The 13,361-nt window shown below is 44.1% G+C and overlaps 1 protein-coding gene across 1 annotated transcript; it reads right to left on the bottom strand.

Annotated features, from left to right (window-relative positions):
* Positions 1-2,151: 2,151 nt before the first annotated feature.
* LOC140065366 (formyl peptide receptor 2-like) lies at positions 2,152-11,167 on the bottom strand. The gene is made up of 3 exons (XM_072112960.1): positions 11,062-11,167; positions 9,849-9,941; positions 2,152-3,840 (listed from the first exon to the last, which is right to left on the bottom strand). The coding sequence occupies exons 2-3, from the start codon at positions 9,893-9,895 to the stop codon at positions 2,808-2,810; spliced, it is 1,080 nt and encodes a 359-aa protein (XP_071969061.1). The 5' UTR covers positions 9,896-9,941; positions 11,062-11,167; the 3' UTR covers positions 2,152-2,807.
* Between the last annotated feature and the right edge of the window lie 2,194 nt (positions 11,168-13,361).

Genomic DNA, 13,361 nt, shown 5'->3' with positions numbered 1-13,361 from the left:
AGTGTATCTTTAATGAAGTTTTATTAATAATCCTTGTTACAAAATTTTAAAAGTCCAGTTTTCACTGGGACAAAATGTTTGTGTTAAGATTGGGTAACACAAAAGACAGGGGATAATGTGCCCTGAGCTTGCCCCAACCTCTGTCCCTTCCTATAGCCCCCCCACGCTAAACCGTGGGGCGACTACTTGAAGACTCGAAATACACTGGATAAGTGTGGGAAGGGAAACACAAACAGACTGACAAACATAAAACACAAAAGAATAGTAAACTAGCCGGAGTCACAACGAGAGGGTACGTCAATAGCAAAATCAGTAGGCAAAGAGTCAATGTCAAAAACGAGCCGAGGTCACCACGATACAGATACGGATCAAGTCAAACCTAATGCTGAGAGCGAGTGGAGAAGGGATTTCAAACACTGGCACAGGTGACTAGTGAAGCTGCAATTTATGCAGCCAGAACCCCACCTCCAGAACCTGATAGGAGCTGGACAGCTTCTGGGAATTAACCCCTCATGGTGCAGAACAACCAGGCACCAAGCAGAGGTACCACAAGTTCCAGCAACTCCTAGACAGCACGAGATCTTAGCAGCCGCTGCCCAGGACGAGAGGTGGAGTTTGCACGGATACGCGCCGGGGTTCGGAGAACGCTGCTGGCGCCACCAGAAGAACCAGAAGTCCCAGCATTCTCCCTAGTGAACCTGACAGTTTGTCTTTAGTTACACTTATAAAATAAACCTGTTCCGAATTACATACAAATTCAACTTAAGAATAAACCTAAAAAACGATCTTGTGCGTAACTCGGGGAGTCTTTACAATCAATAAAGACGACCTATGTCAGGCTTAGAGGTTGTGGATCCTCTGGACCACTGCGGACGATAGTACAAGCAACTACCTGGGACCGGAGTCTAAGTGGCACCCGGTTTTCACCAGAGCCCGCCGCAAAGCGGGTTGGACTTGCTGCGGCGTGGTACCACCAGGTCGTTCCACAGGCGTGACTTGTCTGCAGTGGCAGCCAAGGTCGAGGTACAGAAACGGCAGGCAATCTCGTAGTCAGGGACAGGCAGGAGGTCAGGACAGGCAGCACAGGATCGGAGTCAGAGTCGTAGCAACAGGTCAGGGCAGGCGGCAAAGGAGTAAGAAACTGAACCAGGGTCACAACGGGAAATCTCAATAACAGCACAAGACATCAAATACAGCTTTCTCTAGGGCGCAAGGCACGAAGATCCAGCAAGGGTAACAGGAAGGGCCAGGGTTAAATAGATTAAGGGGGAAAGGCCAGCGCCAATTAGCAGCACGCTGGCGCTTTAAATTTGCAGAAGCTGCCGCGCGAGTCCTAGGTGTCGGGGACGCGTGCACACAGCCGGGGGAGACGGAGCAGCAGCAGCCGGAGCCGAAGCAGACGTGCCAGGAGCCGGGACACGTAAGTGGCGCTTGCGGCGCGCTGGCACGGGACAAAAAGCACGGGTGAGCCCGCGACCCGAGACGTGGGTCGCGGGACCATCCGTGACAACCTATCACACCCACCAAGTCTTCATGCTTTAATAGAAGCCTCTCCTCCGCTTTAGGCTTACTTAGAATTTTCTCTGATCCATAGGCTTCTTGATTCTAAGCAGAATATGCAGGATTGGTTTCCCTTTGGTTTACTGTATATGTATTTCGTGATTTTCCATAGCCAACAAGTCATTGGAGCACAATCGTACATGGATTTGTATTATAATATTTTACAATTAAGGTCTGTACCCTTCCAGGCCATTCTGAGTTGGACGACTATACAAATTACATTGTTAGCTCTGGGAACCTTAGTACATGCTTGTAACACATAAACAGAGACAGGATATCAGTGTGAACTGTGTCAAACTTTATTGTCTCTATGGACTGTAGTCCCCTAAAGATTACACCTAGTTTCTGTGTGTTTCAATAGTTGGGCCAGATGATGATATATAGATAAATATGGTCCAAATTAGATAATATATGTAGAATATGGTGGAATTATCATGGAGCAAATATACAAAGGATCAGAAAAGAAAAGAAAAGGATCAGATGCAGGAAACATTCTGAGGTCAAGCACAGGTAGACAGAAAATGCAACAGCAATACACTTACAGATGATCAGGCAAGCACGGAACCGTTTTCATCAGGGCCTATTTATTGGTTGGGGAAATATCCCATAAGTACAGTGTAGTAAATGGAAACACACGGTAGTTTCTTACACAGAAAGGAAGGAAGCGTAACACCCATGGGCTGGAAGAGCAGTTTAATGCAGTAGTACAGTGCAAAGGGAAGAGGACCAGGCAAAAATACACTAACATCCGTGAAAAAAAAAACTTTCAGCAATGCATATTTTTTATTTTATAGTAGACAAGATTGGAAAAAGAGGCAGGTCCATGAAGTCCAAACTGTAAGTCAAGTGTTGATCCAGCGGAAGGCAAAAAACCCAATAGGCTAACGACAATTGACCCATATTAGGGAAAAATTCCATCTCATCCCCAATATAATGAGACTTTTTGTTCTCAAATAAGACATCAAGGCCTTTCAGGAACATGTGCAAATTATCAACCAGTACAACATCATCTGGCACAGTTCCACAATCTCATATCTCTCCCAGTAAAGAATCCCTGTCTATGATGATGATAGAACCACCTAAAAACTAAGATCAATGACCTCCATTGTGTTTCTTATTAATCAGAAGAAGAAGTTTCACGATAATGAATATACTTAGGAGGGGGATGATGGTTGGTGGTGTGGAATGGTGTTACTGTTCCCAAATATAATACAATGTTTTTTTTCCCCGTATAACCTTGACATCATTCATGGGACTGATAAGTGATGATTTACAGTATGCAACATGGTAGTAGTAGTAGTGTCCCCACAATCAATGTCCGACCTATCATCTAAAACTTTCTCCAACATGATCGGAATGGACTTTACAACCTTCGTTTTTAAATCTTGGGAAAACAAAATATAAAGAATGGGGTTGACACAACTACTGAAGTAGGCCAGACAGACAAAAACCTCTGAAAAGATCACATCTAATTCCCAGTACCGGTCACTGATCGGTATTAAGGGCCACGTGTTATATGGAAACCAGCACACGAAAAAACTTACAATCACGGTGGTAATGACTCGAAAAGGCCGCTTAGACTTTTTGGATTTTCGAATTTTTTTCAACTTGTAGAAAAGTAGAATATATGAAAGGAAGATGATAGCAAAAGGCACGGCAAACATGCAGATGTTTTTGGTGATGAGCATGGCATTCCTTTTCTTTTTTGCATGGGTTGAAAAGTCATAGTATTTTGGGAAACACTCACTGACAAAATAAAAGGCGTGATTAAATACTAGATAAGGGACACTCAGAAGAAGACTCAATATCCAAACGAGTATAGCAATAGTGGTGGCCAACCGGGGCGTCCTGTGGATTTTGGTCCAAATTGGCCAGTAAATGGAGACACATCGGTCAATGCTGATGACGGTCATAAAATACACACTACACAACATATTTATGAACAAAATAGTCATTCCAACTGTACACAGGAAATGGTCATAGTAAATGTCATAGTATAAGGCCCACTCTGAAATACGCAGAGGAAGTGATAGGCATGTGACGAAATCCGCGATGGCCAGATTGAAAAACCACACAGCATTAACGGTCTTCATCCTGAAGCCAGTGATCCAGATGACCAAACCGTTTCCGATGACTCCCAAAATTAAAGTCACACTGTACCATATGATGCACATATTAGGTATGTGGTCAAACACGTTATATGACTCATATTCAAAAACCAAGCTGGTGTTTTGTTCTATGTTAGGACCCGAATTCAGCCAGACACTTACATCGAAATTCCTGCAATATAAATTACAAAAATAGTCAAGTCAATGAGTATTAGGATGCCCCTCTCCCTAAGTCAGGGAGTCCAGATTTCCCCACCCACGAATAGTCTATTTGCCATTGGCCTGTGTGCCATGATAACGGCAGCAATTCATACAGAAATCCTTCTCTCTCTCAATCCTAAACTGAGCCTGTGAGTCTTGACTCTACTGCCAAAATATAAACAGAGCTTTTAAAGTGACCCTGTCACCGGGAATGTCACTTTTATCTGCTGACAGTTTCTAATAGCCTGTTCTATGATAAGTGTAAAAATGATTTTGTCAGCATTCTGAATACTGACACTACTTTATAAAACTTTATTTCACATTACCTGGTTCCCTGCCTGCACGTGGTAGGTCATTGGGGGTGGTTCAGCTTGTGCCTGTGTCTCAGCCTCCTCATGTGTTCTTACTCTCCTCCACACCATCCTGCTCCCCAGGGCCACCATCAGGGAGTGAATGTTGAGACTGCAGCCACCAGATGGGGTCCGAGCTACAGTCCTGTTTTCCACAGTGTCAGAGGCAAGGCCACCATCAGGGGGGGAAGGGGTTGGTAGGGATGTGTTCAGGGACCTGGACTAAAGAGGGACGCGGCCCTTTGGAGTCTTGTGAAAGTAGTGGGGTGCCGGACACAGCCCGTGCTCCCTCACATTTTTTTCAATGCAGCAGCAGTCAGAAAAGAGAGGAGGCGCCGGGGCACAGCAGGATATCATGGCTCAAAATACAAGAAGAGGAAGCAGAGAGAGGTTCTTAACCGTTTGTCTGCATCAGTATAGCTTCCTGAAAGCTGGATTGCATACATGACAGCTTATTACTCTGTAATGTGTTATTTTATTTGTATATCTCCCCCAGAATCTGTAAAGTGCTACAGAATTTGATGGTGCTATATTAAATATAAAGATTATTATTTTTTTTTATATACAGATACAGAACTGGTTAACATGATTGGCTTAACCAAGTAACCAGCCATGATAACTCTGGTAAGTCTGTAGTGTAAGTGCATAGAGGAAACCACTAGAGATGAGCGAGCACTAAAATGCTCGGGTGCTCGTTATTCGAGACGAACTTTTCCTGATGCTCGAGTGCTCGTCTCGAATAACGAGCCCCATTGAAGTCAATGGGAGACTCGAGCATTTTTCAAAGGGACCATGGTTCGGGAATAAAATGTGTCATTTAATTGAAAAAGAATGTCTTCTGATAAGTTAGCAGATGTATGCAAACATCTGCAATCTATTCTTCACTGTTCCGCGCGTATATTATCTCCCGACAAGATATCAGATGTGAAGAACAGTGAAGAATAGAATAAAAACAGTGAACACAAGATCATTTAAGTCAAAAACACAGTGAAGAATAGATTGCAGATGTTCAGCACATCTGCTTACTTGTCGGGAGATACGCTGTCCCGGGATCCGCTGCTCTTCTTCCACTGAAGTCTCCCCGATGTCTCCGTGCCGCTGCCCGATGTCTCCATGCCCCGATGTCACCGTGCCCCGATGTCACCGTGCCCCGATGTCACCGTGCCCCTATGTCTCCGTGCCCCTATGTCTCCGTGCCCCTATGTCTCCGTGCCCCGATGTCTCCGTGCCCCGATGTCTCCGTGCCCCGATGTCTCCATGCCCCGATGTCTCCATGCCCCTATGTCTCCGTGCCCCGATGTCTCCGTGCCCCGATGTCTCCGTGCCCCTATGTCTCAGTGCCCCGATGTCTCCGTGCCCCTATGTCTCCGTGCCCCGATGTCTCCGTGCCCCGATGTCTCCGTGCCCCGATGTCTCCGTGCCGCTGCCTGATGTCTCCGTGCCGCTGCCCGATGTCACCGTGCCCCAATGTCTCCGTGCCCCGATGTCTCCGTGCCCCGATGTCTCCGTGCCCCTATATCTCCGTGCCCCTATGTCTCCGTGCCCCTATGTCTCCGTGCCCTGATGTCTCCGTGCCCCTATGTCTCCGTGCCCCTATGTCTCAGTGCCCCGATGTCTCCGTGCCCCGATGTCTCCGTGCCCCGATGTCTCCGTGCCCCGATGTCTCCGTGCCCCGATGTCTCCGTGCCCCGATGTCTCCGTGCCGCTGCCTGATGTCTCCGTGCCGCTGCCCGATGTCACCGTGCCCCAATGTCTCCGTGCCCCGATGTCTCCGTGCCCCGATGTCTCCGTGCCCCTATATCTCCGTGCCCCTATGTCTCCGTGCCCCTATGTCTCCGTGCCCCGATGTCTCCGTGCCCCGATGTCTCCGTGCCCCGATGTCTCCGTGCCCCTATATCTCCGTGCCCCTATGTCTCCGTGCCGCTCTGTGTCGCTGCCCGATGTCTCCGTGCCACTGCCCGATGTCTCTGTGCTGCTCCCCGGTGTCTCTGTCCTGCTCACCGTGTTCTTCAATGTGTTCTTCACACATATATATTGTTCTTCACATGCTATTTTGTTCGCACCGTTCCGCGCGTATCTTCCGACAAGTAAGCAGATGTGCCGAACATCTGTAATCTATTCTTCACTGTGTTCTTTACTGTGTTTTTCACTTAAATGATCCTGTGTTCACTGTTTTTATTCTATTCTTCATTGTTCTTCACTGTGTTTTTTTAATTAAATGCTCGATCTCGAGCAGGGGAAATACTCGTCCGAGCAACGAGCCGTTTCGAGTACCTTAATACTCGAACGAGCATCAAGCTCGGACGAGTATACTCGCTCATCTCTAGAAACCACCCATTTTATGTGATATCTAATTGTGTTAACACACTTTACAACTGTACAACTGTAAAGTATAAAAACTTTTGCCCATTTCTGCACTAAGCCAAAATAAGCAATTCTCTAATTTACACTCATTAGCTATCTGGAGCCGTTTGTCAGCTAGCAGGCTAGAAACTAGCAGTTACCTTGTCCCTCTGGCTGTCTTTGTTTAGTTGGTTGCCATGGGAATCTGTAGCTAGACGGAGGAGAGAGTCAGTGTTGTTGGGAGGGGTTACTAGCACATGCACGTGCACGTGCACATGACTATCTACTGCACAGTGAACAGGAGAATATCAGTCCTGGCAGCATGTAAAAAGCTCCAGGACCTGCAGTGATGTCATCAGCATGTGACTCATCACATGCTTCACCTCATCCAATTACATACCAGAAATGGTATTTTGCAGAGCTGTTTGTGTTGGAAAGTTTGGATACAGTAGAAGTGTGTATCAGGCTCCATCAGTTCTAATGAATGTCTATCAGATCCTGCACACACAGCACAGTGTATATACAGGGTATGCTCATTACGCGGCACATCTGCAAAAAATGTATTCAGTCCATATCATATCTGCATCAGTTTTTTTTCATTTCCATGTGTCATCCGTTTGTTTCACATCCGTAAAAGAAGATGGGTTTCTGATCTACTTTCTCTGTGCTGTCCATTTTTTTGTCCACAGGAAAAACTTTTTTCTCACTCACCCACTGGCCGTTTTTTCCCCTCTGACTCGCATCAAAGTAGCACAAGCTCGACTTTTCATGCATCGCATTGCAACACAGACGGACAGTGCGAAAAAAATGTGTGAAGACCTATGTAACAGCTACGTGTCAGAGTTTTGAATGAGTCCAATGCAACGACAGATCGCTTCAGACTCGCTCAAGAAAAACGCTCTTGGGCAAGGGGCCTAAAATGGATAGTGTAACGGAAACATCTGAAACAGGTATAAACTGAGCCTTGGTATGATAACAGAGGGTTAGCAGAATTGCCACTGTGCAGTGTGTAACTAATGTATGTGTGTAATAATCATCTATGTGTGTATATGTGTATTGTGTATACAATGAGGGTCATTTACTAAGGGCCCAATTCGGGTTTTCCCGACGTGTTAACCGAATATTTCCGAAGTGCGCCGATTTTCCCTGTATTGCCCCAGGATTTTGGCGCACGAGATCGGATTGTGGCGCATCGGTGCTGGCATGCACGCGACGGAAATCGGGGGGCGTGGCCGAATGAATACCCGACGAATTCGGAAAAACTGCCGCATTTAAAAAAAAAAAAGTGTTTCGAGACTTGCACTTACATTCACTAGGTATAGGCCGGTGAACTTGAGTGCATTTCGGGGGAACTTCAGCGCAGCAATGCCACCTGGTGGACGTCGGAGGAACTACCTTAGTGAATCCCGGCTGGACCCGAATCCACCCCAGAGAACGCGCCGCTGGATCGCGAATGGACCGGGTAAGTAAATCTGCCCCAATGGGGCAGATTTATCAAGCTGTCTGAAAGTCAGAATATTCTTAGTTACCCATGGCAACCAATCACAGCTCCCCTTTAAAATATTCATGAGCACTGGTAAAAAGAAAGATGAGCTGTAATTGGTTGCCATGAGCAACTAGGAATATTCTGACTTTCAGACAGCTTGATAAATTTGCCCCATTGTGTGTGTGACCAGTATTAGTCATATTTATGGTGTCTCTTGTATGTTTGTCATATCTTAGTTTAAGTTCACACCAGTGCTCATGGATGGAGATTTCTCAGAAGTGTCTGAGAGCAGAACTGTTCTAGTTGCCTATGCTTTCATTTTCAAAACAGTTATGGGAAAATGAAAGCTGAGCTTTGATTGGTTGCCATATGCATCTGTTGCTCCATTCTGATACTGAATATAATATTGGGAGCCTAGAACTGATGATAAGCAAAAGACCTTACACTTACCCTCCGTTCTTCTAGACTTACAAGTCCTTTATTAAAAAATTAAAATGTTAATGCATTTTGTGCTTTATGGCCCTCGATTAATGAATTAGGGGGTGCTGTATGTAATCAGTTCTGGAGGTGTTATATATATATAAATTGGGGGTGCTGTACTCGCTATAATTCATTCCAGGAAACTATATATAATATATATATATATATATATATATATATATATAACTGATGAAGCACATGTATGCAATGTGGCACAATAATATTAGATGGAACGCTAAAGTGTGGGGAGGGGGAAATTTTGTTAGTCAGGGCCCCTAAAGGCCACCTTTCTCCTCTCCCTTCCCTGTCTGCTCAATGCACATGACAGGAAGAGGGAGAGGAGTATAGGAAGCTGCATGAGGAGACTGAGACACAGGCATACATGCTGCTGAAGCTGCAGCACTCCTCCCTCCAGGACTCGCCACATGCTCTCTGATAGTAGGGAACCAGAAATAAAGTAGTAGCAGTATTCAGAATGTGGGCAATGCATTTTTAAAATTAGTATATTGGAACCTGCCAACAGCTAAAAATGACATTTCTGCTTACAGGTTCACTTTCAAAAACTATTCTCCTCCAGGTCATGGAGAAGGTCTTTAACACTGGTTTTCTCTATCATTAAAATTAATAGCCTGTACATTCTGGGGCAGATTTACTTACCCGGTCCATTCGCGATCCAGCGGCGCGTACTCTGCGCTGGATTCGGGTCCGGCCGGGATATGTTAAGGTAATTCCTCCGCCGTCCACCAGGTGGCGCTGCTGCGCTGAAAAGCATCGGAACGCACTTCAATACACCAAGGCCGGCTGAGTGAAGGTAAGCGCAAGCTCCGCAACAGATTTTCCATTTTTAAATGCGGCGTTTTTTCCGAATACGTCGGGTTTTCGTTCGGCCACGCCCCCCGATTTCCATCGCGCACATGCCAGCGCCGATGCGCCACAATCCGATCGCGTGCGCCAAAAACCCAGGGCAATAAAGGGAAAATCGGCACAAATCGGAAATATTCGGGTAACACATCGGGAAAACGCGAATCGGGCCCTTAGTAAATGACCCCTCTGTGTTCATTCCCACTCATAGACGAGAACAAGTCCTGCTGCCCCCCACACTGCTAGAGAAAACCTGAGAGTCACAGCACTCCACCCACCTGTACAGAAAGCATATTTTCATATAGCTGTGGCTTCTTTTTCTAGTACTTTGAAAGTGGTGAAAATAAAATCAGATTTGACATTTCATGGCTCCTGGGACTATTTATCAATCTGCCCCATTGATAATAGGTATATTTATAGTTACTTATAGCAGCTAAGTAATAAGGATAAGCATATTACACATATTCATCTGTCAGGTTCTGCAGAGTATCATTATTCAGCTCCATTTTGACTTTTGTTGTCCAGATTTAGTGGCTGCTCGATACTTAACACCTAAAGAAAAAGAGAAGAGAAAAATCTTTCAATATTGTGACACCCCGCCCACTATGTCAACGACCCTCGACTGTTTTAATTAGTTGTCAAAAAACTGTCTAAAATGATCATTGCAGACACTGTTGTCAACAAAAGGGGTGTGCCCTAATGGAATGGGGCAGGGAATTGAGGCAAAAAGAGGTGTGCAACAAAAATGATGCAAATGCATCTAACTTTTGGCTTATTGTTTGGGGAGGAACAAAAGATCCACTTGTACAATGTGAGATAAGAAAATGTTAAAGGACATCTACTACCATATTTACTGGTGACAGACTGTCCCCACTGACATGCTCGTTACCTTAGGGCAGTGATGGCGAACCTTTTGGAGATAGAGCGCCCAAAGTACAACCAAAAACCACTTATATGTTGCAAAGTGCCAACATGACAATGTAAGCAGTAACTTATTGATCCCTGCTGTATCACAGATTTCAATCGTATTGGTGTCCTGAGTTCACCAATACAATAGAAAGATGATGGAGAACTTGGATTCAGGGACCCCTGAAGAGGAACAATCGGGGTTACCAGAGCAGGCGCTCCAACAATAATATCTGTCCACACATGCTTTAAAATGCCACTGAGCATGGCACGTCCTGGGCTGCATTGGACCGCAGGAGGAAGCCCTGAGTCCTGTCTGGCAAATAGGTTAAGGCCTGGGTGCCCACAGAAAGGGCTCCGAGTGCCACCTCTGGCACCCGTGCCATAGGTTCGCCACCACTGCCTTAGGGGATAGTGGAAACTTTTTTTCTTATTCTTATGAAGGTCCGTTTTGCAGAGAAATCCACTTTATAAAAATACGACAGCCGAGCACCTTCTGGCTCCAGCCGCTCATCAATTATTCACACCCCCGATAATCAAAATTATATTCTGTGCCTCTCGCTAGCGATGAAGACAGCCAGCGATGTCACCCATCTGTCTGCAAGTCTTGCGCATGGCCAGTAACACCTTCCTGCAAAATGCAGGTATTACTGGGCATGCACCAGCCTTGCATACAGTAGGATACCTACAGAAATCTCAGAAGTGGAGATCATCAGAAGTGTCTATGACTCCATAAGTACAACTGAAGATAAGATTAAGGCCTTACCTGACACTTTCAGAGAGGACGTCTTGTAGACCCTCGCTCGGTCTCCTCTCCAGCTAGCGGGACACATCCACAGAATTAATGAGACTACGCAGAATCTTCAGCCATGCCTCTCTCATGGGAGTGTATCCTTATATTATATTATTACATTATCTTTTTGGCGTGACTTCTTGAGTGATTAGATGTTCAGATACTGAAGCGGTTGAAACTCTCAAGTTGAATAGATGATAACATTTAAAGGGAAGGGATGAACTTACACAAAAAGGGCTGCTTTGGGAAAAAGTAAGGCTTTAGGAAAATATATGTGGGTCCCCAAATGAATTAAAAAAATTGTTTAGTAGAAACATATACTATTACTGTCTGTCACTACTATCTGAAGGGCCATTGTGGTTGGAGCAGGCAGCCTGGCTCCGCCCATCTGACAATTAAGAGCCAAATATAATAACATTTATTTCTTTGAAATGGTGGGGACTAGGGAGAAATAAAAACTTCACTATACAGGTGGTCCCTGACTTAAGGACACCCAATTTACAAACAACCCCCAGTTTCAGATGGACCTTAAGGCCCACTGTGACCTCTGGTGAAGCTCTGGATGCAATGATCTGCTGTAAGGTGTCTGTAATAAAGTTTTATTGATAATCCCTGTTCCCATGAATAGTGGCCTTAAGTATAATAAAAAGCTGTGGAAACTTATTGATTAAATTATACTTTTATTTTTATTTATTTAATTTCTAACAGTTTCAAATGTTTCAAATTGAGAAGAATTTCATTAAAAAAAATCTAAAATAACTATTGAGTATATACTGGAGCCATCACTGTGTGTACATTTTAAACTGTTTTGCAAATTGAATTTAGAAAAATACAATGTCTAAGTATTTAATAGTTATTTAACAATTTTTTTTCAAATATATTCTGTAAAAAGTATAATCCTTACTAAAATAAATGAGTAATAAATTGAATTATACTTGTGGAATGTAAAATGTGGAATTTTTGATTGACTACAAATGTTAAATTGACTATTTTCATGGAGAAGCCTCCTCAGATATTAAATGTGAACTGTACACACGTGTATTTATCGTCGTGAGCATTATTTATCATTACCATAAATACTTGTATGGATCTTACCTTACACTGACTTCTCTCAGCTGATGTATTGAAGGATATTGTCTCTCATTTTGCTGCTTCTACATTATAAACAGATAACAATCTGCTTGTTCTTTTATAACGTTCTCATAGGACTGGATTATAAACTTACACATGACTCACTGCTTGATAAGATATCAGATGGAAAAAAATCAGGTCAAGATGCTAAATTCAAGTATGAACTTTCAATGAAAATCTATTAACTAGGGAAAAAAACTAACCTTGAGTCTGTTAAAATGAACCTATCACCAGGAATGTCCTATTTAGCTGGTGACAGGTTCCAATAGGCAATGCCATGCTGGTTTAATTTACACTGATAAATTACCATTGTCAGCATTCTGTATCATTTCAATAATTTAATAAAGTTTATTTCACATGACCTGACCCCTTGCCAGGGGCATGTGATGAGTGCTGGGGGAGGAGCAGCTGTAACCTTTGTGCTTGCGTCTCATACATTCTTCCTCTCCTCAACACCATCCCCCTCCCTCCACTGCCTGCTAAATGCACATGACAGGAAGTGGGGAGGGTTGAGTTGGTTAGATGAGTTTGGGGGAGAGGAGACAGACACAGGCACACAGAATGCAGCAATGCAGCTGCGACATATCCCCAGGGACTCACCACACACTGCTGGCAGGGAGCCGGATAATGTGAAGTAAACTATTATAAAAAACTAAAATGATTCAGAAAGCTGGCAAATGCATTCTTAAAATCAGCATAGCATAGGGAATTAAAACCTGTCACCAGCTAAAAAAAGTCATTTCTGGTGACAGGTTTACTTTAAATAGCAATAGAACCGTATAAAGTAACCCTAAATGAGGTCATATCATAGTATCACAGCAGATCACAGAAGGTTGGATTGGAAAAAAGAGGTAAGTCCATCAAGTCCAACCTCTAATATTAACAAAAAAGTTTTTTCCACTTCAATGGTTCAAAGCTCCTTCCTGGTGACTTTAGTACCATATGATAACAGGTTCCAAGTCTACTCCACCCATTACAAACCTTGAAATCTCTGTTAAGCCCATTTGAAGCCAAGCCCAAGTCTAGCTGACTTTTTACTCCATTTTTATCAATTATTATGTTGACAGGTATCTGAAACAAACAGATGTTCATCAAGACCCCTGCTAATGCTCTGATATTAATGACATTTTCTATGGAGAAGC

The sequence above is a fragment of the Engystomops pustulosus genome, chromosome 6 (genome assembly GCF_040894005.1).
Source record: "Engystomops pustulosus chromosome 6, aEngPut4.maternal, whole genome shotgun sequence".
NCBI lineage: Eukaryota > Metazoa > Chordata > Amphibia > Anura > Leptodactylidae > Engystomops > Engystomops pustulosus.
This window is presented reverse-complemented; position numbering and strand designations above follow the sequence as displayed.